Source organism: Alosa alosa, chromosome 14 (assembly GCF_017589495.1).
Source record: "Alosa alosa isolate M-15738 ecotype Scorff River chromosome 14, AALO_Geno_1.1, whole genome shotgun sequence".
In the NCBI taxonomy this organism is placed as follows: Eukaryota; Metazoa; Chordata; class Actinopteri; order Clupeiformes; family Clupeidae; genus Alosa; species Alosa alosa.
In genome coordinates this window covers 33,168,383-33,195,762 of record NC_063202.1, presented here as the reverse complement: position 1 = coordinate 33,195,762, position 27,380 = coordinate 33,168,383, and the positions used below count along the sequence as shown (strand labels likewise).

The 27,380-nt window shown below is 39.0% G+C and overlaps 1 protein-coding gene across 1 annotated transcript in view; it reads left to right on the top strand.

Moving 5' to 3' along the window:
- vps13c (vacuolar protein sorting 13 homolog C) overlaps window positions 1–27,380 on the top strand; it is a 382,259-nt gene that overhangs the window by 141,962 nt on the left and 212,917 nt on the right. Inside the window, 4 exon segments of the mRNA XM_048262721.1 lie at window positions 6,147–6,294; window positions 6,827–6,943; window positions 8,921–9,024; window positions 10,244–10,411. Coding sequence (XP_048118678.1) covers window positions 6,147–6,294; window positions 6,827–6,943; window positions 8,921–9,024; window positions 10,244–10,411 — 537 coding nt within the window.

Genomic DNA, 27,380 nt, shown 5'->3' with positions numbered 1-27,380 from the left:
CTACACAGTAATGTTAACAAAATGACAGCATTCATATGACAAAGGAAAACGAATTCGGTCACTTAAGACTGTGCCACAGCAACCAGTGTAGGCTACAGTCCTACCCAATAGGCCTAATCGAAGCAGATAGCGTTGTCTGGCGGTCGAAGTGGGTTAATCGCGGCGTATTTCCAGAACAGGTCTGCAACTTTCAGGCAGTTCTGAGTTCGAATCTAGGCAGGAGCAGAGCCATATAATATATTGTTATCATTTTTTGCAAGGTGTTGCTCCTGGCAATACTTGTTTATAAGACGTTTGGTGATTAGTTGATAGCTGTTTTTGGGACACGTTAAACGTTCTTTGTAATGAGCGCATACGGGGAGTACTGTTACGCGCTGTTATAACTGTAGGCTACAATGATTGCAATACAAAAATATGCGCGTGTTAGTTTAGTTAGTTTTGTGATGTTTTGCACTTTTGCCTCATGTGTTTTCAGGTTTAAGGGCTTTTTTGGCAAGATTGACCTTGGTTAGACTCTGCATATGTTATTTCTCCGTATGGAAAATAAAGTCAATTTTCGACACACGTCTGTTATTAGATAGATAGATAGATAGATAGATACTTTATTGATCCCCAGGGGAAATTCAAGCAATAACATTATTAGTTCAATAACAAATGTTCCTTGTTAAAACATGTGACTAGTGAAACTCAAATGATTTTAGAAATATTTAGCCAAAGCCAAAAAGTGTTAGAGAGCAGGAGAGACGCCGGTGCAGCTCAGTCTTCTTAATTTTCTTTATTCTTTAGTAAAAGGTGCAGAACATTATTAAACTTTGACTAACGTAATGTTCGTTAGTCAAAAACATCGACACGTCAAAACGTTAGTCAAAGTTTAATAATGTTCTGCACCTTTTACTAAAGAATAAAGAAAATTAAGAAGACATCTGAGCTGCACCGGCCGCTCTCTTCTCTAAAATATCTGTCCTGGCCTGGTTGCACCGGATTGTCGCCAAACGACAGAAGCGCGGAGAACCCTCCTTTGTCTACCAAAAAGTTTGTGCCCCGCGCTCCCCCACTGCTTGTGAAAGAAGGGGGTGGGGGAGGGGGGCTTAACGTGAAAAAGCTTAATGTCCCATAACAACAACAAGTCATAATGGTAGGCTACAGGAAGTGGGGGGAGGGTATGGGATGACCAGAGCCGTCTTCGCTGTGCTATTCAGAAAGCATCTTCTATTGTCTTTCCAGGCGCACACAGCACAGTTACCATATAGCCTATCGAGTGCCTTAACAGATAGGCTCTGCTCTTGGGTTTGGCGTCACAGCGAACTCAACCCTCTTGTTGCTTGCAGTTTGTTAAATAAAGCGATGCAGATTACATTATTTATTTCTGATTAATTGCGTCTTTTGATGTCTTTTGCAACATCTGCTTGTTAGGCTGGGCTACTGTCAATGTCCTGTACAGGTAAATGTTCAACAATTGCTGGTGCAGGCCTACAGGCTATAATCAATTAGGGACTGTTCGTTATTTATTTAAGGGGCTACCAGAGGAGTTTTGGGAGCGTTAGTCAAAAAAGACGTGACCCTCCCTCGCCAGCAAGAAATTTTTCTATGACCCTCCAAAGTGAATGAGAAAAAACGCATGACCCTACCCAGTCCCAACAATTTATTGATACCTTCTGTAGTCTACTGGGTCAATTTGGGAGCTTGCATGCTACGACACCTTCCTTGAAATGCCTTGAAAAGGCTGTCGTTTGCACAATTTCACAAATAATCACCGGGACCGAAACAAACCTGTCAACTTTTCCCGGGTTTATCGCGTATTTTAACTTTTTCCTCGCTGTCTTAGGAGGAGCTGCAGGGCCGTCGCAAGGGGGTGCGAGGCCCTGTGCGAACTTGACAGATGGTGCGAGGCCCTGTGCGAACTTGACAGATGCATGAACTTACGTGCATGAAATCATGCGATAGCTTACTTTACACATAGCCAAGGCTACAGTCGGTGCATTTTAGTATCCTAGTCTAATAAGCTACACCAGCTTGTCTTTAAGAGGGGAAATTGTATAGCCTATAACATTAGCTGAGTCACATATTTGGCCATATGGTGTGTATCATAGGCTACATCACGAAACCAAATAGTGTAACAAAGGCGAACACTTTAACAGGGGAAATTAATTGGGCATGAATCATTGTGCTGAACGGTATTTGTCAATGAGCAGAAACACGCACGACATTCAAACTGTTGATAAGATGTGCACTATGGAAACTGGTCTGTAGGCTAACATTGGACATATAAATGACACTGACTCGCCATATCCTGACTCTGAAAAAACATTGTCTTGCTTTGCATAAACTCAGCAATGAAATCATAGGCCAGTTTGCAGGTAGCATAACGTCTTTTTCAATTCATAGAAGGGAGAGCCCAGTCTCTCCTGTGACATTGAGGTGCGCAAATAGTTTTTAATAGCCTGTTCAACTTCGAAAAGCTTCACCCGATGACGGTCACTGATCGTAATTTCAAATTTCGGGAAGCTTCGTTCAATCTTTTTAAGTTTTAAGTGCAGTAGGCCCCTATCTGCCCCCTTTGGAATTACAGTATATCTTGAGCCTATTATAAGGTCCAGTGCGTTATGTCCTGGGATTCGGACGTGCTCATCCTCTTGTTGCTTTGATATCTTCTTCGTTGTCGTTTGAACGTCGGCAAGCAGGCATGTTGCGGTTGCAATTTAAGTGAAATTTCTACAGTAGGCCTACAACATGCAACATGCTTGTTAGGCTGGGCTACTGTCTTGTACAGGTAAATGTTCAACAATTGCTGGTGTGCAGGCTATAATCTATTAGCTAAATCATTTGTCCAGCTGTTTAAAAAAAATTGTGCTACATTCAAACGCAAAAGGTGCTTTGATATCTTTGAACGTCGGCAAGCAGGCATGCTGCGGTTGCAATGAATGAGGATAATTGGTTTTATCTGCGGATTTATTTTTTGCATTATTTTGAATATGAATAGCTCCAGTCTCAACAGCACGTCTACTTTTTTCAGTTCTAACCCACATCCCCTCTCGCTTTGTCTCTTTCCATCCCTGCGCATGGGGCTTTCTTAAAGGAGCTGCACCATTTTACAACAATTGCATCTACATTTTCATATTAGAATGTTTTGTCTGTTTAAGTGTAAGCTTAAACTACCGTGATCAATTTAAGTTCCCGTGCCCCCGCTGAAAATCTCATGCTATCTTTACGCTATCACATCTATAAGTAACCGTGACAAATAGGGTGTAAGATATATAAACTCACGCTATTGTATTATCATATATGTTTGGTAATGGCTCACTGCGTCATGGAAGCAGTTAAGTCAAGTCGCATCAAAAAGAGTAGTGGCAGAACTCACCTTGTGGTTGTTTACTGCAGTTTGTGCCATTTCTGCTGAGAAAATGGGGTGCATGATTCATGAAGGAACCCGTCCAAACTTAACTGGGACCCACTGTAGGTGGAAAAGAAGGTGCAGGAGAGGTTTTCGGCAGTGCAAGACTATTTATTAAATAACCAAAAAAAACTTGCCGGAATAGCAATAGGCTATTATTTAACAAGAAAAACACTTTTAAACAAACAAACCAAAAATAAGTTCAGTATTCCAGTTCAGTAATCCAGATTCACACAAGAGCTTAAAGCTAAATCTCTGCCTCACAACAGGAGAGCTGCTCTCTCTTTGCTCTCCAGGGGAACTGAGCTACCCCTCTTAAATAACCTTACTAAATGTCCTAAATTAGCCCAAATGAGGATATTGGCTCAAACCACCCAAATAGGTAACCACTTTCACTGGACATTCACTATTAAGAAAATAACTAACTATTACAAATATATACAAAATGACAATGGTGCATATTACTACAAAAATACATGTTAATTACCATAACCCATTTTCCCCACATACATAATAATAACAAGAAGACAAACAGACAAGGCAAACACCCCTGTATCACAATGCCCCACTCCCTCCCCCTGTGGGATGTTGGTAAAAGCACTGTCCCAATAATTAACTGTCCTACGTCCCACTGTCCTATAATTAATAACGCCGCATTGGGCAAAACTAAAGAAAAATCGCGGCAGACCAAACATTTGGTCTGACGCATGAATGAACGCCAAACTGGCAGCAAAACTCCCGGCACCAACAATTAAACAAACTGTACACCAAACATACTTTACACAACATTAAACAATACTTCAAACAAACACACAACACCGTTTATAAGCCAGGGAGATGAGGCGGGTGACTGTGTGCGTATGGGTGCATGTATGTGTGTGTGCATGTGGTTGATGTAGGCCTACTGTTCTAAAATGTAGGAATACCAGCAATTTATGTAGGTATAGCCTATAGCAGTGATTAGTGTGGGGCAGGCATCACTAGTGTGGAATAGAGACATGACAGGTGGGGCGCGATGAACCGGAGGACATTTGTTTTTTGTGCCTATCTTAAATAATGCCTTTCTTTTTGTCAAGAATAGAATTGAATATAATAGAATTAGAATAGAAACTTTAATTGCCACACAATAATGTTGGTGGTATTTTTTGTAGCTCAGTCCGGTGGGGAGGTGGGGGTGGGGGGATTAATAGCGGGAGGTAGGGCTGGGACAATGCGTCGACGTAATCGATGACGTCGACGCAAAAAATACGTCGACGCAAAATATGAGCGTTGATTCGTCAAGCATAACGTGCTGCTAAATATTTTTAATTGGACACCTTCAGTGTTTTCCATACGTTGACTAATCTGTGGCTGGGCACCACGAAATCTACGAAGCTCCCCCTAGCATCTGTACGTGTCGATACGTGAGCGAGCCCTCGCTCGGTCTGAAGCTCTTCCTTTTCTTTGCATCTTCCGTCAAGGGTTTTCGCTGCTTCTTCGCCGGCTCTGCCGTGGCCCACTGGTTAGCACTCTGGACTTGTAACCGGAGGGTTGCCGGTTCGAGCCCCGACCTGTGGGCCGCGGCTGAAGTGCCCTTGAGCAAGAAACCTAACCCCTCACTGCTCCCCCGCCCGCCCGTTATAGCGGCAGCTCACTCTTGCCCGATTAGTGTGTGCTTCACCTCATTGTGTGTTCACTGTGTGCTGTTTGTGTTTCACTAATTCACCGATTGGGTTAAATGCAGAGACCAAATTTCCCTCACAGGATCAAAAAAGTATATATACTTATATACTTATACACATGTTTGCAACAATAGCTAGCATTTCGTTAGCCTGCCTCTGTGCTGGGGAAGCAGGATGTAAGTGATCCTGCTTCTCGTGATGTCTGAGACTTTGCGAGACTGAAGGTCGGCAGGTCGAAAACACCGAACTTGCAAGCGGGATTGTCTTCCTACAGGCAGTAGGGGCGGGCGAGAGAGTCTTCATTCACCCTGTAATGAGTCATTTAACCATATACCGACTTACGAAGATGATTAATTAGCACGAAAACGTTGCCTGGTGTCCCTTTAACAGAACATTACATAAAATTGCGAACATTACACAAAAACAAACAAAAACATGATGCCAGACGGAGTGGCGTGTCTCGCCAGCGTCCCTGTAACCTAGCAACTGAATGTACCTGCAATGCAAAAAACTGCTCGAGTAACCAAGTGTTAATCTTGAAATAACATACAAATATAGTTGGTATTGTTTTTAGAATAAAGACACTTATCTAGCGCTTTCTTGTAAAATCATTTGACTTAATTTAATAAGAGTTTGACTGATTTTAAGACATCAAGAAAACTAATCACTAAGATATTGTCAAAATGGACTATGTACTAGCTGTAAGTCTGTAAGGGGTGGTGGTAGTGTAGTGGTTAAGGTGCTGGTCTAGCATGCAGTACCCAGAAAATGTTTGGTTTGATTTTGCTGTCAGACGTTCTGTGAATGTAGTTTGAGAAAGGAGAAAAGGGTGGAAGGTTTTAAAAAAATGTGTTTTAGCAATTTTGAAAAACTGTAAGTGTTTCCCTTATTTTCAGCGGTATATAATTGACATATGTAAGTCGCTCTGGATAAAAGCATCTTGTAAATGAATACATGTAAATGTAAAACAAGCAAATTTAGCTGCCAGCGTGTTACATTTTTGTTTTTTTAAGATTAATAACACTTCACTAGATATCAGTTTTTGCATTGTAAATATGGATCTTACCTGTGCATATGTGTATTTTTGTGTTCAGGTTGAGTTCTCCTCTCTGGATTTTCTCCTTCACATCAGAGCACTGCTGTCTTGCATAGATTGTTTAAGCTCAGCCCTGCCTGAAGAGTGGACGACAGGCAGAGACAGAAAAGAGAGGAGTCACCATGAGAAAGACTTGGAAAAGATGGGTAAATAGCTGTATGATATAGGACAATAGACAAGGCTATTGCCTTGCATCACATAATCACACATTCAGACAAGGGCCCTCCATAATTATTGGCACCTCTCGTAAAATATGAGTAAAAAAGGGTTATACAAAAAAAGATAGATGAAAATAAATCCAACCTTAAATAAATAAAAATCCAACCTTTATGTGACACTAATTTATGTAGAGAAAATGTACCTAATTAAGAAATACATTTTTTCACAAAACCACAAGTATTGGCACACTTGCTTTTAAAACGTTGCTGTTTGGTATTGACTGTTATTATAAATTAAATGTGAAGGTGAACTGCAGCATATTTTTTTGAACAAAGGTTGAGGAAATAAAACTTTTGTGAACATAAAAATAAAATTCTACTGAACGTCATGAATGTATTGTTCAAATGTTTAAGTCCATCTCAGAAACTCAATATCAAATACCATATGCAAACCCCTTGAGATAAAACATGTTTTTTGCCATTTCAGCATTCACCAGAATTATTTTTTCCCTTCCATCAGAGATTAAAGGATCCAGAGATGCAGATGTTGTGGCCTTTAAGGTTGTTGCTGTACTTGGATCCTTTGGAATTAGGGTGTGTGATGACCAAGTTGAAATAGCTGATATCAAAATACGAGGTACAGTATTGTGTATTTATGTACATGCTACAAGTGTATGTTTCCTTAGTCCTTAGCATATTGTTGTAATAGTTTGTTGGCCTACATTTCATACACATTATGTTCTAGAGCTCGACCGATATGGGATTTCGAAGGCCGATGACGATACCGATATTTATATTTATCGAATATTTCAAAAGCCAGTCATAGTCAATAGTCATTTTTAGCTAAAAAAAAATGTAAACATGTTCTCCCATAACAAAGTTCTGATCAAGGTGGGACATTATAGCCCCTATTTTGACGATCAGAAACGCAGTGCATAGTGTATTCTTATCACAACGCAAAGTTTATTCCTATCTTACACTCAAATTTTTCGCTGTGCCATTCTCTTTTATTACACAATGTGCCCAGGTGTGTGCCAATTAACATGTGGTCTGGCGCATGATCTAAGAATCGCTATCTTACACCATTTAAAAAGCATTACGCCACTGGCCAAGAAAAATCTGGTCTATAGCGAAAGGCACATATGAAGCACAGCTGAAGACGTACTGTCACGAGATGTAAACAGCGACTCCTCTGCAGGATAAATGTCCTTAGGTTATTTTATTATTATTTAGGTCATTCGAACATTATTGGGGTAAGTGTTGTTTTTTTCATGCTGTATTTTTCGATGGTAACCTATTGTCAGTCAATAGTGAAAGTAATTAACTGTGTATAACTGTTTTGTTGTTGACTATGACACCACGGTGAAGTTAGTTTCACTTTGCCTAGGAGTTCAAATAATAGACGGTAATATATGTTTAACTAAAGACTCGTGTGCATGCAGATTTCTTCAAATGCGCCGGTGACCATCAAAATATGCGCTGATTGCTGTTAAAGGGAATGACAGATGTCACTTTCATTGGTTTAAAGGATGTTACTCCAAAAACACACCCATGACTGATTAAGAAACATAAGAACCGTCTTTTTGCGCCCGACAACAGTCTTATCTACTCCACAGTACACCCAAGACAACTAAATTATAACGCCAGACTATCAATGTAAATAAAAATGTCTGTGTTGATAGAATAGTGTAAGAAATAAAACTACCCTTGTATTGTGTACTTTGTTCCCTGAAGTTGGTATTAGGCATATACTGTACAGTAAGCAACGGCAGCGGCGTTACCTAGGCCAGGGGTTCCCAAACTTTTCCACGACAAGGCCCCCCAAATACCACTAGTTTCTGGCCTAAATAATAAAACTATTCTACCATCGGTGTGCATTTACTTTCCCCTTTCAAGAAATAAAACTATCAACACAGACATTTACATCGATGGTCTGGCATTTTAATTTATTTGCCTCGGGTGTACTGTGGAGTGGGTAAGACTGTTTTTAGTGGCAGGTTAACACATACACATGTTGAAAACATGTTGAAAACACATTGTCTTGTGAAAGTGAACTGGGCATACGCTCACATCAAAAACAAACCATTTTACACCATTGACAATGTTCAAAATAGAATGACACTTCTTTGGTAGTGTGGTTAGGTTGTCTACAAACAAATTGAAGTATTGTAAACGTAAGTGTTTTGAAAGGTTATAAAAGTGTTATTTGCCCAGGTTGTTTTTGTTGCCGTTTTTAAAGCCTGGGCTGTCCACAGAGATTGCATTTTTTGCAGTGTATTCAGGACATAGACAGCTAGTGGTTGGTTAGGTGATGTTTGCAGTAAAGGACATAAAATGTTATAACCTAAAAACGCATTGCATCGCTTAGAGTACCTTTAATATAAGATTATAACACTTAGTAAGATATCACTTTTTGCCGTGTACTGAAAACATTTTATTAGATACACAGTTTTTGCAGTGTAAGATTAATAACTCTTGGTTAGATTTTATTTTTTGCAGTGCGGAAGCTAGTATTTTTTAATTTAAGCAGTGTATAGACATAGATGTATGTGAATGTATATAGATGTTTGAATTATATTTGAAAAATATGAAGCCTATGCATTCTTTTTTACAGGAATCGATGCATCTGCTATGGTCCAGTCAAAGAAGACAGAGGTGTTTGTTAGGCTGAAGGATATTGCAGTTATGGACATTGCTCCAAAAACGCTCCATAAAAGGGTATTTTTGTTATTATTATTATTATTATTATTATTATTATTATTATTATTATTATAATTTCAGGAATGCATACTAGAACTTCAGCATATAGACAGTAGCTTGTTGTGAGTAAATAAGCTAAGGACTCAAACTAATGAAGAGATAAAAAATGCAGTGAGGTCAAGCTGCTTGAGCACAGAGGTGTGTGCTATCTGAGTTATCTTGAGGTTTTTAGCATTGCATTCACATGGTACCTTAGATAGCCAGCTAGTCACTAGTCACACTAACAGAACTGCCCTACCTAACAGCACTTCCAAAATAAACAAAGCACATACCCCATTGAAAGTTTATTGACATTTTTAAGCTTTTAAATTCTTTGACATTTTTTAAGTTATGAGAAATTGCACACTTTCAACTTTCACATGACTTTCATGTTGCTGTATTGCCGTTAACTAAACTGCTGTGTCATGTCATATTTTACACTCATTATAATCTACTTACGAATTTGTCTGCACCTCAAACCTGATACTCCCTGTTTACTGACGTAAAATAGTGTGTTGCGTTGATGTTGATCACATGCATGTGTAGGTCAGTTCAGGGTTCACAGTTGAATGTACTGTAATGTGTGCACACATTAGAATATCATGAAAAGGTTTTCAATGTAATATATTTTACAAAGTAAATCTTTCATACATTCTAGATTAATTACATATAAAGGTAAATATGTCAAGCCATTTTTTGTTTTAATCTTAATGATTATGGCTTATACACTGCAAAAACTGCTTATCTAACCAAGTGTTATTAATCTTATATCAAGATCAAAAAATCTAAATGGCATTGTTTTCAGTACAAAGAGACTTACCCAGCACTTTCTCTTAAAATAAAACTTAATTTTAATATAATTTTGACTTTATTTGAAGATGTCTTATCATGAAAACAAGCAAATTTTGCTGTCAGTGTGTTAAGGAAATTTGTCTTAAAAATAAGCAAGCACATTTGTCTCAAAAACAAGCAAGCAGATTTGACTTCAAAACAAGCAAATTTGGCTGCCAGTGCGTTGAAAATTTGTCTTGATAAGACTCCTTAAGATAAGGCTAATTCTTATTAAATTAAGTAATAACTAAAACATAGACAAATGTTATCAAAATGTTTGAAGTTATATCACTTATCACTAATATATCATAGTTATATCACTAATCATGCCCTTTTGCTTTTGTTTGTACATGTTTTTTTATGTTAGGTGGTCTCCATTGTTGGAGAGGAGGTGTTCAGCTTTAAATTGTGTCTTTACCCCAATTCTACTGAGGGTGAGGGTTACTTAGACACTTCAAAGGTCGATGGAAAGGTTACTCTCAGGATGGGCTGCATCCAGATTGTGTATCTACACCATTTTTTTACGTCTCTGCTGGTAAGAACACATGCACACACACAATCACATATAACATTACTGATGTTGAATGTATTTGTATGTGACATTTTTTATGATGTGAGTTCTGGTGAGGGATGGATAGTTTCTCTGATACGTATATTTAAAATGTGCATTTCAAATACAAAATAGTATTTTGTCATTTGTATTTCATTGGGTTGAAAATAGCTTTGTGCTTTGTATCAAAATGTATTTATACTTTATTGACGTGTACTTTTGTGTTTTTTTTTTTTAAACTGCAAAATACTTTTTCTAGGAAATCTATGCCATAAAAGTGCAAAATGATGCATGCAACCTCTGATTGTTGCTGACTTATGCCTAGCAGACACTGTACGATTTTGACCCAATTTTAACACAGACTCAGACTGATCTGGCAAAATGTAGTATCTGCTCTGTCTGACTTGTCATGTTGGAAATCTCAATCTGGAAATTCTCTTAGGGCCTCAGGAAAACCTCTGCCAAGTTTATGGAATTACACAGTCATGTCTCAGACATCAGATGAAAAGGTGTCGGGTCTCGGGAAAACCTCTGTCATGCTTATTGAATTGCACCATCAGGTCTCAAACAATAGACAAAAATGCTTCATGTGTTAGTAAAATCTCTAAGGCAAAACGCCCTCAGGCGAAACGTCCACAGATGAAAATTGTGTCAGAAAGACCTCTGAAGTTGGCATCCCATATGATGAAAATATGAATAAAAGTATTTTGATTCATTTCTGCTTGGGCTGTCAGCGTTAACTGTTTTTTTTAATCGCGTGTCGCCTATGATTTTTTTTTTTATTTTACCCCGTCACTTGTCCTGTTACCCACAATCCCCTTTGACTGAGTACTAGAGCTGGTAAGTCCTGCCCATCCGCTAAACCCCCAGTGGACCTCTAAATTGAAAAATCGTCAATGCAAGTGAATGTGAGAAAATAATTATTTTCTGGTCCCGTTTGAATTGTGCCATGAATGTGAACATACGTTGTCTGTGAATTTTTAATATAATTTTTCATGTTACGAGTTTGACAGTATATTATGATTCTTCGGCTATCAGTTGTGGAAAAGACATAACGAGAAAGACTCCTCCTCATGTCGCCTACATGTGACGTGAGCAAGCTCTAATCGCTCTAAACATTATCTGAAATGCTAGTTTTTGTAACGGCAGGAATAAACACACATGGTAACAAAAATATTCGAAACATGTCTAGCTTTACTCAACACATTAACACTATGATACAGTGTGATTGTAAAGTTGTATGGTTCACTGTGTTCAAAGTCGATCTTAATAACCCTCTACATCTCGACCAACTGATGGTTGTTATGGGAAACTAGTTAGCTGTCGTCTAGCGGAAAGTTGTAGTCCACAAAGTGCTCTCACACAAAGTTTAACCGCATCAAACTTCTACCCGCTCAATTGTAGCATTCTTTACACGAAAATTTATATTAAAAATTCACGGACAACATATGTTCACATTCATGGCAAAATTCAAACGGGACCAGAAAATAATTATTTTCTCACATTCACTTGCATTAACGATTTTTCAATCTAGAGGTCCAGCGGGGATAGCGGAAAGGGCGGGACTTACCAGCTCTATTTTGACCCTTTGATGCACCGTTTCCTGTCCTCAAACTGCCACAGACACTTCCTAGTAGGCTTCTGCCTAGCCTTCTTCCTCCTGTAGTCATGGAGATAATAAACACTAGGGGTGTAAAGATTAACCGATACGTATCGGTATCCGTTTTTAACGTGTAAGATACGGCTACATCGATACGTGAAGCCCTGTATCGAGAAAAAAAACTGAAATGAACCGGTCGTTATATCGATTTACTTGTTATGAATCGGTGCACAACCTTTTCTGCTCGCTCAGACTCATTTACGTTCCAAGCAGCACGTTCATCCCACTTCCGATTTTGAAACTATACGTGGCACGGAATTGTGGGTAATGCAGTTCGTTTTTGGTTACATTAATTGCCCAAAGTTGTCAAATGACCTCATTACCCATACATCTATTGCAACTTAACCATGTGACAACTTGCACTCGGTCGGCTTTTGCGAAATCCAGCGCGAAATTAAGCACTTATAGCTTTCCTAAACAGCAACGATAGTCTGTAGAGTAGCCTTACCTTTGATGAAGGGATTTCCTTAATGTTAAATAATTATTTGGCCCTTGCTGCTTAAACGATGCATAAATTATTAGCCAATGATTTTGTTCATATTCACTCAGACTTGTGGCATTTTAGGTTTCGGCATTAGGTCTACTGTTGGAACAAAATAAGCCCAGAGAGTTCATTGATTTGTAGGCCTATTTTATTCTTGTAGGGTAGGCTAGGCCTATATGAGAAAAGGCCAAGAGTGTCTTAAGCACTGTTTTATTTTATTTCGGTATTGTCTTACCTCAACAATGCTACAGCTCCATGAAAACAATCAGATATAACTCTATAAAATCTGTAAAGTCTATAAAAAGTCCATTCTTGAACTGCATCGAATTGCATCGAATCGCATCGCATCGAATCGTACTGAATTGTTTTTTATAAACATGTATCTTTTCTTGTATCGAATCGTGCCCATGTATCTAGATGCGAATCGTATCGTCTTTTACATGAGAGATTCACACCCCTAATAAACACCAATGCAGTTCTGATGCTTTAATGCGCTGTGGACACGAGTGACATGAGTGCGGCGCACTCCGCTTTCGACATTCAATTACATTAGATTCTGTTGTTCTGTAGTCAAAAGCTTATTCAAATTTAGTAGGATGTCCAGTCCACATTGGGAGTGTTTTTGTTATCAAACGTCGAGCGCATGGCGCAACAAGGTGTTCCTAGGTTTCTTAATCAGTCATGGGTGTCTTTGGGTCGTAACATCATTTAAACCAATGAGAATGACATCTGTCTTTCCCTTTAATGGCACAAAGCGCAACGTCAAAGAATACATCGGTATTTTGACAGTCAACGGCGCATTTAAAGGAGTCTGCTTGCGAGACTGTATGGAACAGTCATTCCACTAAACCTTTTTTTGATTTACTAAAACCTAGCATAGCCTTTACGCGTTTGCACTCGTCTATTATTTGAACTCATTGGCAAAGTGAAACTAACTTCACCATTGTGTCAGTCAACGACAAGACAGTTATATGCAGTAAGTTACTTTCACTATTGACTGACAATGTTACCATCGAAAACATAGGCTAGAAAAAGCAACACTTACCCTAATATTTTTCAAATGACTGAATAAAACAACATTTAAAACAAAGTTTATCCTGCAGAGGAGTATACTGTTCAGCTTTGCTCTCGCCTAATCACTTTTAACCGTCATTACCAATTTGCAAATGCATTGTGAGATGTATAATATCTTTATTTTAATTATGTTTCCCATTGTAGTCTAATCGTGTAATATTAATGTTTTCTATGGATGTGCGCTGGTGTGCGTTCATGGAGGATAGGAGGATGGTGCGTTGTGCACCCGCCAATATGACTGTTGGCAATACGCTCTTAAAAATAACATAAACAACTCGCCATAGACTTCTAACCAGGTTTCTCTTGGTCAGTGGCGTAATGCATTTTAGGTGGTGTACAATAGCGATTTTTAGACAAAGCGCCAGGCCACTCCCTAGGTTGTTAATTGCCACACCCCTGGGCGCATTGTTTAAAAAATAAACGTGCAAAATAAGAAAATAAACTTTGCGCCAGGTGGAAAACGAGTTTTACGTCATGTTTAGCTGTTGGCTGCAGCAACTCGAGGTAAAACCGATTGTTTTCGGGGTTTTTTTGTACCGACAGTACCCAGTGACTTCTAGAAATGGAGATCTATGTGAAAAATCGCTGGAATTCCCCTTTAATCCAGAGGTACTACTGTTTCAATAACAAACTAGCGATTATCAGACTTAACACAAACTTATATTCATTAAATATTTACTAAGCAGATGGAGAATATAGACAGTTTCTGTGCTATTTAACCATATAACAACAAACCACTCTTTCTGATAAGGTAATTATTCACCATTCATATGTCTTTATAGGTAAGTGGATTAAGACGTCATCACGTAGAGATTGGCATGGGATACTTTCCATAACATCATCTCTCAATGCAAATCAAACCAGCTTTTAGACTAACTGAAATAAAACCATGTGGGGCTATTTTAATTCCAAAGGTCAAGGGAACTTCATCAGGAAGCATAGTATCCTGGATCCATGAAGTAACTGGCCTTTAAAAATAAAAATCTGGCTGATTTTAAAAGGATACACTGTCGGAGCAGTCCTTAGTTCAGGAAGCAGGGAATTCCAAAGAGTGGGGGTATAGTGATTAAAGGCACCATGTGAATTTGAGTTATTTCTGGGTATTGCAAGGAGCCCGTTACCTGAGGATCTTAGGGATCTAACTGGTGCATATATGCAATGAGGTAGGAGGGAGCTACACCCATCAATGATTTAAAAACAATCAGAAGTCAGGAGCCAATGGAGTGATATTAATACTGGAGTGATGTGATGAGATCTTTGTGTTCTGGTTAGTACTCTGGCTGCGGCATTTTGGATAAGCTGGAGTTTGTTTAGGGTCTGTTTTGTCAGTCCAGCAAAAAGTTTTCGCCAAGATATAAAAGCATGAACCAGCTTTTTGGAGTCTGCTTGAGTTAAAAAGCATCTAACCTTAGATATATTTCTAAGATGAAATGGATAATAAGATTATGGATTATAAAATGGAAATATTAGATATGTGCTTTTGAAAGTTAAGATCAACATCTACAATGGGCATTACTTTCAAATGGCCACTTCAGTCGCGCATTACGCGGCGTGAAGCTGCGTGAAACTTTAGTACCACTTTCAGCCACTGTGCGTCGCTCTGCCACTGTACATCGCTCTGTCAGTAGCCTGCCTGCCGCCCCTTCTGAAAAAGCAGGAGGCTACCTTTAAACATAATTGTTGCCTAGAGGAATCCCAGCCTACAAATTCAATAACAAAATAAATCATGCATAATTAAACATTACCTCGATTTAGGCTACTTGGGTATGGCTTAAGGCTTGGCTGCACAGTGGTAACGAAAATCGAAATCTGCTTTTGATAGCCTACCGGTGCCGCTCCACAAAACGAAAAAATATCTTAATTTGCTGTCTATGTTATTGTCAGTGTTGGGGGTAACGCAACTACGCAAAGCAAAACAGTGTCTTGTGCAAGAACTGTTCATGCATACTACAACTGGCGCAGAGTAGCCTACACAACTTTGTTCAAAATTGATGCATTCAAGTTAACTTTGCATAGTTAGTTTTACAGCCTACTTATCACAACGTTGTCAATCGCAAACGCTAATTTATTCTAACGTCTCTAAACGGAACTACCTGCTTCATTTGCTGAGGACGAAGAGAAAGCACCTTTTTGATAATTGAGCCAGTAGAGAAATAACTGTTCAGAATTAATCTGTAGCCTAGGGTAGGCTTCTGCAGAAAACAATGTTGTTGGCAATTTAATACTATCTAGCAACATTTTTAACAGGCTACGCAATAGAGGCTTAGACAACTATGACCCACGTTTTCGTTTCATAAATTAATTTGCCCTATTTCTTGACTGCAATGTAGGCAATTGACTGCTTGACAGGTTATTTTAATTTTTCTGAACAATAAACAAATACATCTGCTTTATGCCGCAGAATTACGCACTTCGCCAGCCTATAGAACGGGCACATTTTGGAGAGAATGTACGCATGCAAGAATCTGTAGGCTATTTGTGTCGGGTTACCAGCAAACAATGTTTAATGCATTAACTCAAGACGTCAAATGTCAAACGCAGCAGGCAGCAAATGTAGAAGAGTCATTTCCAGTGGAAGAACAAAATGCTGAATGAAGCCCAAAGATATGAAGGCATATCTGGCAAGTTGTTATTTTATGAAGACGTAAATGGTTGCGCTATGCAGTATATAGGCCTAGTCAAGTTTGCAAGAAGGAGACATATTGCGTGAGCATGCCACATTATCCACAGCTGTGGTAGCAGGGGTAGGAGGATTACTGTTAGCGCAGGCTTTATATAAAATTCTTCAACAGAAGGCCTGCCTCGAATACAGGCTTCCCCAAAATAGGCTAAGGCCTGTGGTTTGCGCAGTCTAAAGTAAGTAGGCTAAATAAAGGACCCGCCACAATATGCGGTATGATGATTTTTTTTACAAGCAAGATGTTTTTGGTGCCCTACGCGCACTGCATGTTCTTAAATAACAATGATCATCAGTAAAATTCGACCATTATTTTGTGTAAATGGGCTATGCATTGGGTTAGACACCAGGGGCCATATTCACAAAGCCTTTTATCTTACCACTATCTTACTCCTAAATAGCAATAAAAGATTTTAGCTAGGAGTTTCTCTTATTAAGTTATTCACAAAGCCTTTCAGACCTACTCTTAGTAAGGAAAAATGACAACTCCTAAACTAAGAGTGAGTCTTCGTTGCTATGGATGACGTCGTTACTCATGCACGAGCTTGACTGAAGTGACCACCTTGATTGGCTGATGATTGTAACGCGGGAATGATTCCAAACACCTCCTTAGTGAGTTAAGAGTCCTCTCGACTTCTTTTAAGCTGTCCCAGTGGTGGAAAGTTGGGATTCGTTGGGGGCAGGGCCGGATTAACAATTCATAGACCCCTGGGCACAAATGTCTGATGGTCCCCCTCCCCCCCGGCCAACGTGAATCAGGTGGTCAGTTAATAGGCCTATATTGTGAAGATTTTTCTTGCCATCTTGGCACGAGCGCATCTGTGAGACCAAGCCTCACCAAGTAGCCCGTTGGTTTACAACTAACATTGCATTTAATTAAACTGCTTATAGGCTATGCCGAAATAGTTTTCAGCATGTTGAATATCAGTGTCGGGCGAATTAGGAAATGTTCTCAAAGTAGCCTTATGGCTGAAAGCTGCTTGGGATCCCCCCTGTCAAGCAATATTACCATACAAACGCACGGCCTGCTCACTTGTTTCAAAAGGAGTAATTTCAGCTTTGTCGGAACTGGCCATTGTAGGCTATGTAAAAATAAACTTCCAAAACTAACAAAAAATATTTATCTCCTTTCAGTTAATTCAAAAATTTCCAAAAAGTTAAAAACCGATGACATGATTCGCGTCACTGACATAATGCGTAAATAATATAGCCTAGATATTCCTATATATTCAAGTACATGTGTTTATTTTAGAGGGAAAATTCGAACGTCATTTTTGAGCAATTTTGACAGCTCTAGTCCACTGTAGGATACGCCAATAGTCTATTAACACCTTCCACCTAACCCACGGTGAGTGGGGGTCGCTATAATGCATGTGAAATAGTACCATTGAGTAGCCTATGCGAAATAGCCTTAAAATCGTTCCGGTGCCACTCTCTTGACAGGCTATGGACAACAGGCTGGTTGAAACAATAGCAAAGTATGCATATGTTGCACAGAATTTACAATTAAATTGAGCTTTTGCGCATGGTAGGACTAGGCAGGCACGTTGCTAGGAGCTCAACACATTGGAGACTTAAGCCCAGACATGAAATGTCCTATGTAAGAGGGGATTCAGGGGTTTCTCCCCCGAGAAATGTTTAAAAGTTGGTCACACAACTCCTAGGCCTACCCAAAATGGACAGGATGTGGACAGGAAGGAAAGGAAAGACTGTGTTGACAAGATCAACCAAATAAAAGTCCTCTTCCTTTTCACACCAACCTCTTCTTCATCCTTTGCTTAAAATAGACCACCAGTCACGGTTACCCTTTAAAAACCTGTGAGAGGAGGAAAAGGGCGCACACGGGTAGGCCCGAAACATTAGGAAATAGAATTTCGGTCCCTTCCAGTAAAAAAGTAATCCAATGCAGATGTAAATTAGGTAAATAATGCAACGAAACGAAACGAAACGAAACAAAACGAAACCGAACTCTGGGATTTATTTGAACGTTTATTTTGAAGTGTTTCAGTTGATTTGATGTCAGATTTACATGATTCAAACGTCCCTACCAAAGCAGGCTACTTGTTGTAGGGTTTAATATTTTTATTCAGAATGTTCTTTCTATCCATAATCATAAGTCTTTCTTCAGTGAATTAGCAAGATACCATCAGAAGCCAACAATCAAAAAACACCTGTGCGCACGTTCTCTCTCCCCTGCACATGAAGCTGTCTGTGTGTTGTAGGCTAGATTTGCGTGAGTTCTTTCTATCTGCTTTACTTTTGCGAGTTACGACCACCTAGGCTATGTTATAGACGTTCTATGAGGTACCAGTGTTTAGCTGTGTCACAAAACAATAAGCTTTGTCAGACTACTTTTATGATTTGATGATATTCAGGGCTATATACATTTTAAACATTCAGGGCTGAAGACCCGACAATAATTCTTCAGGTGGGAAGTGTCAGAAATTTTCATACGAGAGACGCTCTCATTGGTGGTTATGGAGGATATGGAGTAGGGGATTGACAGCAACATAGCCAATCACATTATGAGAGATGCTGAATTTAACATCAACTGCGATGTTTGATTTTAAATTAATGTAAATTTAGCCGGGACTGTAAGCTGGCACACGTGGGTGCTCGATATTTTCCGTGGGTGCTCGAGCAACGGAGCACCCACGGTATCGGCGCCTATGAGCCAGAGCATAGGGGAGAACCAGGACGAATGAAACACTTTTTAATTAAACGTAATTTACAAAGACATCGTAAAACACTGAACGTTAATATTTTGGCACTAGCAACATACATCTGTTCTTTGTCAAATACAGTTGCATGTATAGCTCTGAACAAAACCGTTCAAGAGTTATTTAAGAAGAAGTCGAACGTGTGTTTTGTTTCATTCGTCCCTCCTGGCTGAGACAAATGAAACAGCATGGGGGACGAATGAAACATCCTACAGCTTAAATTATGTAAACTTCCCACACCTTCAATATTTGACAACATATCATGAATGGTACTATGTGTTATTTTAGATAGATTGCTGCTGGGCTATATGTCTTGGTTCATGTCTGTTCATTGCCATCATGGTGAAGCGCGAAGCCTATCTCGCGGTTGCATCCATTACAAACAAACATGCAATGTGAACATCTGGGATTGGGGAGAGCACTAAATGCTCTACTGAATAAGCACTGAGTCAAACCTTTAAATGAAAAACACTCTTTAATAATCAAAAAAAATAAACCGCTAATGAAGTAAACTTGTGACCATCAAAATGGTTTATAAGCCTGTAACTCCGTGATAACAGGGCGTAACAGGAAGGCATTTGGCTGAGCAACGGAGGTTAATATGCTCTATATTTTGTCCAAATGATGTCTGTCTATCATCGTTGCACTTTCGGGAGAAAAGCGGAATGTTTCATTAGATCCTGCGTTTCTTCTCTGGCTGCAAAGCGGGATTCACCATGATTAACCAAATATTTCTTTATTAGGGCAGGGCAGGCATATTTCTAGCTATTAAATTATTTTTTATTAAACCAGTCTGCTAAAGTCTGTAGTGAAGTCTGTGTAGGGTTTTCCAGGCTCCATTTCTTTTTACGAGACACCCTGCTCACAAGAGACATCTGCCGGTTGTTTGGGTTGTTGCAGCGTCGTTGCAGCGTCACTGGAAAAATACAAATTAAAGTTGCATGATCCCGCGTGATGTTACGCACAGACCGCAAGGGAAGCTGGCCAATTTGAAGTAATGCCCACTGTAAGATCAAAATGTTATCAAGATCAAGATCAAAATGTTATGTTGCAAATAAATGTCATGAATTTCAAACACTAGGTTTAATCTAAATAACACATGCTAGCTAATTATCAACTAGAAAACGCAATTCCAGGGAATTACCAGTGCATGAAAATGCAAAACATATGGTGTGAAATATATTGTTAAAACAGATGATGTGCTAATTGGCAACCAACATGATGAGGTTTAATATAGTTGAAATGACTGAACTAGGTAGATGAGGTTTAATATAGTTGGAATGACTGAACTAGGTAGATGAGGTTTAATCTAGTTGGAATAACTGAACAGAAAGGTGGATAGTTTAAAAGGTTAAATTATGTTGTCGACAGAGGAAACAGTTGAACAAGATGTGTAGTCTTATTAAGAGAATGAGACTGCATGCTTAAAGCCTTAGAAACTGACAGTTGATGCAGGTGGCCGGAACACCTGGCCTAGGATTCTAATTGCTTAAGTGCTCTGTTATGATGTCATCAGCCCATGTTAAGTCTATGGGGAAATTTTGAATAGTTTTTAATTAATAGTTTAAAAAGTATAACAGTTACAAAGATGAAAAATACAAAGCCCCCATGTCCTAAGTAAGACCTACGTAACATAGTTTGAATGAAGTTTCTACGTTAAACGGTTGAAGCTGCATTAAATGCTTTAGCGGAAGAATAAGAATAAGAAGCCTAGGAAGAACAGTACAGTGCATTTTCATGCACTGTAATTAATAGAAACGACAGCTCTGCATTAGAAAAGCTAATGTAACTTGTTTAGGTAGTTAGCCCTGCTCTATGAGACCTTTTTGTCTGAAACTGTTTAGTCTGACTATTGAGGCCTGACTGCATTTCCATAAACTTGACAAAGGTTTTCCTGAGGCCTGATGTCTTTCCATCTGATACCTGATACCTTACTTTGACATCTGAGGATGCCTTAATCTGGGCACCGTATATATATATATATGTGTGTGTGTGTGTGTGTGTGTGTGTGTGTGTGTGTATGGGTGTCATGAGTATGAGTATTACCAAAACTCCTCTTCATTTTCTTTAGGACCTTAAGATTATCCTGTCATGTCAAACATATTCTAAACCTCTGATACTGACACTGATGGTGTGAAATTTAAATTGTGCCTAGAGTTGCAATCTTTAAAAAAAGTGTTTTCATGTGCCATGCAAACTGTTGCCGCCTGATCTGAGTTGACGTAGATGTGAGTCACATAATGTGTGAGTCTAGATGGTTTACAGCACACAAGGTCTACCACTGATAAATAACATATGGTTTTGGTGCAGTATCAAAGCAAAACACTAATTCATATGTCTGCAAATCCTTTAATGTGGTAAATTACTGCATGAAATATTTTGCCACAAGTTCAAATCAAGACACTCTGATACATTTGCCTTTAGCAAAACTTCATGTACCCTATAAAACAGAGGTTGAAAGTAATTTTTGTAAAGATAACCAAGGTTAGTAAGCAGTGATCAGCGGGCCGACATCTAATGTGAAGCTTATATTTCTGCATCATTTGCCCTTTCATTGACATGTTTGATTTTAGTCTTTATGTTAATAAGCATGAAAAAAAAATATTTTTTTGTCTAGCCTGTTACTCCTACACACAATTAAGCTCAATCAATAAATGTAAGATTTTGACCATTGTCTCGTATTTAAATTCAATTTAAGTCTTTTGCTTCTGAAGGAGGTTTAGGAAAAACAGGTCAGAATTCAGTACGAGTTGATTTATTTCTGTGAGACGAAGACAAGACTGTTGTAAGCAGCAATATTTTCCTCTGGGCAGTGCTGTAAATGGCTGTCACATCTATATTGACTCAGGCAGCAGCACCTACAATTTCTTTACCATTTTCTGTATCTTATTTATTATGTTCCTTTCAGGGATTCCTTAGCTTTCAGTGTTGTTCTCCCAATGAGGTACTAATTTACCGTTTGCTTCTGTGCAGACTCAACATTTCTTTGCATCCTGTGATGATAATATGTCAGGCCGTCACCCATATACACTCCAAGAATCACTCACATATATTTGAATTATAAGTTAGTCTTTCACCTTTTCTTGCAACTGCATTATTACCACATTCTATGAAAGAACTGGTTGCATAGCTGCAGGGGTGCCTGCACTGCAAAAAATGAAATCTAACCAAGTGTAATTAATCTTATATTAAGTAAACAATACCAACTAGAACTTTTGATCTTGATATAAGATTAATAACACTTGGTTAGATTTTATTAGATACGCAGTTTTTGCAGTGTAGTAGACCTTATTATAATACCAGTTACCACTTAGCCTGACAAGCCAGGCCCACTTCAAGAGATGTTGGGTCTGGGAACACACCATTGGCAGGGCTCAATCCGAGGGGCGAGATAAACGGTTGTCTTTCAAATTCAAAATTGGAATTTCTGTTTCTAGTTGAAACCTGGCTAACTTCAGACAGCGAAGCTGTTCTTGTTGAAACCTGTCCCTCATTTATCAAACTGGTGCTTTCTGTACGTCCTCTGCCAATTAAGCCACGTAGTTCCCCACGTAGTAGGGAGAGAATGCATGCTCTCTCTATAATGTAAGAGTGCATCTAGGCTAATCTATGTTTTAAATAACTGCGTGCTGCTATGGAAAAGTCAATATATTAGAGATATTGTGAGTAACGTAGGAATGGACGAGTTATTCAGCCTAACTGTAACTAATTACTGAAATTTTAATTATAATGCGTTACCTTACTTCGTTACCCAATAAAGTAACTAAATTACAGTAGCGCATAACTTTATAATTCGTTACTCCCCATCACTGCTTGTAGGCTACGTGGGTTTTAATCAACATCAATTTTGTTTATTTCCTGTCGCACTAGTTCGACGACGCTGCAGCCTCCAAGGCTTTAGAACAGGGGTGTCCAAACTTTTTGACTCAGGGGCCATATTGGGTGTTGGAATGTTTTGTATCATTTAAATGACAAAGTAATTTTGTTGTAGAAAATTAATTTCTTAAGAAATACTGTTCATTTGATGTTGTTTAATTCATTTAGAAATGGTACACTGTCACTTTAAGACTCATTTGCCAGCTCCACTAGTCTATGGCTAGTGCTGTGCCTATGACTCACAGTTTATAAATGGTCAGTAGTGGGAACTACTGTTGCCATCGCGATTTCCTTTTAAAAGTTTCTTATAAAAAGGAGATATCAATTATCAACAATAACAAGCCAGCTGGAACCTGTCGCACTCTCCCTCTTGTGCACGCTCAAATGCGTTCCCAATTAAATGGAGTAGCATAACGTAGTTAGGTCTGCTGCAATGGAGATACTATGTATCTCGATGTAACAAGCTGTTTTGACATTGACATGGTAAACGCTCTCTAAGAAGCGTGTAAAGCAGTTTGCAGTAGCCTAAAGTTAATCACAACGTCGTCTATGCTGGAAAAAAATAGCGAGCGGCCTATAATAACCTAATTATTTAAATGCACGGCAGGCCGGATTAAAGTGCATGGGGGGCCGGATCTATGATAAACTAATAAATGCTCGGTGGGCCGGATTAATGTGCGTGGCGGGCCGCAGTTGGCCCACGGGTTGTAGTTTGGACACCACTGCTTTAGAACTACCGTAGTCGCTCCACTAATGAAACACGTGACTAAAAGGCACTTTGTCATTGGCCGAGGGTGAAGCCCTGAACTTTGTGAGAGAAGGGAGAGCATTGCAGCGCTTGGGAGTGCTTTAAAACTCACAGAAAAAAGTAGTAGCGTTCGTAATGCAGTCGGCCCGTAAAATTAAATGAGAATCGAAGTCATATAAAAATCATATTGTGCACAGGGGTGAGTCGAGATCGCAATTTTATAACGTTTTATCGTGCAAGCCTAATATACACACTACTAAGTATTTCTGATATGTTGCCAATTGGATCATAAACAGCCACAGCAACGAAGAGGAATGATTATTATTATTATTATTATTATTATTAAATTGCCTCTGCACACAATAGGATAGCACTACAACCAATCTTTCTTTTGTAGGAATGACTTCAGTGTTGTCCTTTGTAATTTTCTAAAGGAAAAGCTTAACTCCAAGTCTTTAAGAGTCACGGGCAATGCCGATTCGAAAGACCACCAGCAGCAGCCATCTTCTTTGTTTTCAAGAAGCAGGGAATTCACACGGGACCGTCGCAACTCTGTTAAGCCTGCCCACCGACTCTATACACAAAGTGATTGGCCTGACTAGAGTTTGGTTTTTCCAGCTTGCAAGCCAGCGGCGAGTTGCTAGACGATCCTGCCTGCAAATTACATTTGCTGCCGCTAGGGTGCGTCTAGATATCTAGGCTAGTTACCACTATAAGACAACTAAAACAACACAAAATAAACAGGATGAAATTGTTGCTGAAAATATTTTATTCCTGTAGGCTATATTACCTACCTACATTGCTGGTACATTTTACAACAGTAGATCTCCATGAACTCATTCCCTTTGATGTCTTTCAGTAGCCTATCGTATAGTTTATAGCTTAGTTGCCTTGTGCAATATGACTTTGATGTTTTGTGGCCTACATTTCCGTCAGTCTACAGTCTTTTAGCCCATCTTTACCAACGGAACCCTTCCAAGATAGCACCCTTTCAACGCTCTACTTTGAGAGACCAACCATTCATGCCGTCGATGTTTAATTTTGGGCGTCTGACGGAAACTGATCAATCTGACCAACAATTAATGTTGATTTAGAAAACTTGTGTTGCGCTTTTTGTTATTGTGTTCACAGCAGTGGGTGACGGCCTTACTAACAGGCTATGTTATCATTACCATACCATTATATTATCACAATTAATAAGTCATCATAATAATCATCGTCAACATGACATGTCACACATACCTACTCCATTACTGAGTTCTTGTTATCATGCAGCCTCAGCTACTCTCTCCACCATCTGCTCACTGTCCCTCTGTATGCTTGCTTACATATCTTTGTTCAAATTCAACAAACTTCAACCTGTTGTTGACACAAACCTACTTGCAATATTGTTTGTTTTAGAAGCTTCTACATTGGTTTTATTTTTATACAATTGGCACTACCGGCATCCGCCGCAATTTCAATGTGAAGGCTACTTCAATTAACCATTTTGATGGAGCCAAAATGGGAGGGTTGGGGCCTGACGAGCTGTTATTGAGAGTCAATATCGAAAATGAACCAATGGGCTGCTGACTGTTTTCTTTGGGCCGATCGTTGACCAAATTAATACAATTATATAGTCTATTCTATCGCCCCAAAAGGTGCGTCGGCCCACCGGGAAAATGCTGGTATGCCAGACGGCCAGTCTGCCCCTGATTGAAAACGTTGATAATATTTGTCCTTTTCCCGGTTTTAGGTTTGTGCATTGGTCAGCTAAAAAAGTAGTCTACATAGTTCTAACAACATCCACATGCAATATCTTTACAACAACAATACCTAACAACGACCTATTCATTTGGACAACTTTATACAGCCCTATAAGGGCTAAACTTACCTTTAGTTTTGTTCTAGTCCGAGTCCAGGACAGGAAAAAAAAAGTGTTATGCATGACAGTATCAAGACAATCATTTTGGGTTATTATTTGTTGATCTAAAAGCAATTGTAAGTATAGCAAAAGCAGCATTTGTAAGTATAGCCATTCCCCTTTCCCTCCAATATTATTATAAACATAATAAAGACACCTGGACTCGGTCGAGACCAAGTCATCTCTGGAGCACTTCTCCCTACTGGAGCAGGGTAGCGGGAAATATCGCACACATATCGTCAGTCATACTACTGTGTATACAGGGCTACCTGTTATTTTTCTGGATTGTGAAATAGTTGAAACAGCTAATAGGCCTACCTACAAAACGAATCTGCACACCAAAATGAATTGTTTTCGTTTTGACAATTGGGTGTCGGTGTTGGGGGATAGGTGATTTGATTCTGGAGTGATCTGGATGATAAGACTTTTGAAGTCTCTTTATACTAAAAAAAATACTAGATTTTGATCTTAAAGACCCACTGCGAATCAAGTATTTATTGTTTTTGATATGTTCTTGTGGTGTTTTTCATGTGTTTCAACACATATTATGAGTAAAGTACACAGTAAACATAATTCCTGAGAATTTCTGGTTTGAATGGTCAGTGCACCATTTTTGATTTCCAAATATCAAATCCATTGAGCCCGTCTTTGTGATGTCACAGAAATGGGGATCAAATGAAATCCTAATTAACTTGCAACTAAGTTCAGCAGGCTATAAATAAATTAAATAAAATCCCGTTATAATCACCCACTTTGGCTATAGCTTACCGACTGTGCATCTTCAGTTTTAACTTTCAGTCATAATCCCATAGCCTACTTTGTTTGAATCTGTCCATTTCTTTTCAACTTGACCGAAGTCATCCATACATTTGCACAGACGTCTGCACTATTGTCGAGCAGCAAAGTTTATGTTCTCCTGTCTCTTGATTTGTTTGTAATGGAGTCTGGTATTGTTATGCCAGTCTCTCTACTGTATTCGAAACAGCAGGTGTCAGTCTACAGCTTTGTTAGCATAGATAAATTAAATTGATATTATGAAAAACAGCTGCCATTGAAACTTTCTTTCTCAACAGTGAGTTTTTCAATTATGAATCTACACACCTCACGCAGGTCTTGACTCTTTATAAACAAACTTCAAAGCAAAAGTGAAATTTCTCTAAGTCAATTCTTTGTTAGGCTATGGGATGGCACCATTCTACTGTAGGCCTTCACTATTCAGTTCACCATGCTTACGTTTTGAAAATCAAAGACTGGTTTGTGTTCTTTCTGGATTTAACAGGCATTCAGAAGATCAATGACAAAGTCCATGTTCCACGTTTTCATATCAACTTAAATGAACAAGGTGGTGGATCGGTCTGGTTCTATTTTAAATAAATCACACCACTTTGATAAGGCTGCCTTGATTTCGAACTTGCGTGCTGTAGGTGTGACAGAAGCAGGAATGGGAGAATGTGCATAACACAAAAGTGCGTAACTGAAGCGTGTAAAAAAAAAAGCTTTCGCATGATTTACGCGCAAATGGGAGAATTCCCCCCTTAGTAATTATAGTGGGGCTGTTAAGCTCTTAAAATAGGGACGATCTTGCTTTTTGTGAAAGAAGCATGAAACTTTCAGGGTTTGTTCTTGATGACCTAAGCTTTAATTTAAGATCTGGAGGCAGTTTGACCTCTGAGGTCAGATAGAGGTCACTGACCTCTGTAATATGTTGTGACACTAAAGGTGAATGGGGTAAAAAAATAATAATTGATATCACCATGAAACTTTCTCAGTTGATTACTCATGTCAAATTAGGAAAAAAATGTTTTTTATATT